The 698-nt window shown below is 55.7% G+C and overlaps 1 protein-coding gene across 1 annotated transcript in view; it reads left to right on the forward strand.

Moving 5' to 3' along the window:
• Positions 1 to 698, forward strand: part of PI4KB (phosphatidylinositol 4-kinase, catalytic, beta) — a 13,622-nt gene that overhangs the window by 5,623 nt on the left and 7,301 nt on the right. Inside the window, 1 exon segment of the mRNA XM_010024508.1 lies at positions 427 to 471. Within this exon segment, the coding sequence (XP_010022810.1) occupies positions 427 to 471 (45 nt within the window).

The raw sequence follows: 698 nt of genomic DNA on the forward strand, positions 1-698 counted from the left end.
CCAGCTCCCATCTCTGCAGCTGGTTTGAGCCAAGACAGCTGGAGCTGAAACCTTAGTTACACTTCTGGGGTAGAAGAACGTTTTAAAGGATGTAAATGGGAAACTCCGTGGGGATTTATGGACACTGAGTGCTGGGATCTGCCAGTGAGCCCTGCTCAGTGGCCTCAGCCTGAGGAGGCTCTGGTTTAGATCCCATTACTCTGGAAGCATCATGTGCCAGTTTAGGTGCCGCTTCCTGTCCCAGAGTAAAAGGCAGCAAAATCATGATGGGGTGGGGTGGGGAGGGAAGAAAATGAAATGAAAAGTGAACATTATGAACGTGGAGTTAAACTATTGCTTTTTCTCCCCCTCTTCCTCTTCCTCTCTCTCCTTTTAAACAAACACCACCCCCAAAACTGCCACCAACCCCTCTCCTCCGTTTCCCAGGAGCTCTCCTCGAGTACGGAAAGTCTCGATAAGTCAGTGTGTCCCGTAAGTGGCCCGTTCCGTGCTGTGCCCGGGCTGCCTGCCTTCCCCAGGCAGCAGCATTTCCTCTCTGCCACCAAAACACCACAGCCCAGCAGCCAGCCATGCACCAGCTCTGATCCCAGCACCCCCCCAGGCTCTGCACCGCGTGAGCCCTGGGCAGGGGCAAAGCCAGTGGCCCCCCGTTGCAGGCGCTGCTCGTGCGCGGTGCTGGCTTTCGGTCACAGTTTCCC

Source organism: Nestor notabilis, unplaced genomic scaffold (assembly GCF_000696875.1).
Source record: "Nestor notabilis isolate BGI_N333 unplaced genomic scaffold, ASM69687v1 scaffold19371, whole genome shotgun sequence".
Taxonomy (NCBI): domain Eukaryota; kingdom Metazoa; phylum Chordata; class Aves; order Psittaciformes; family Psittacidae; genus Nestor; species Nestor notabilis.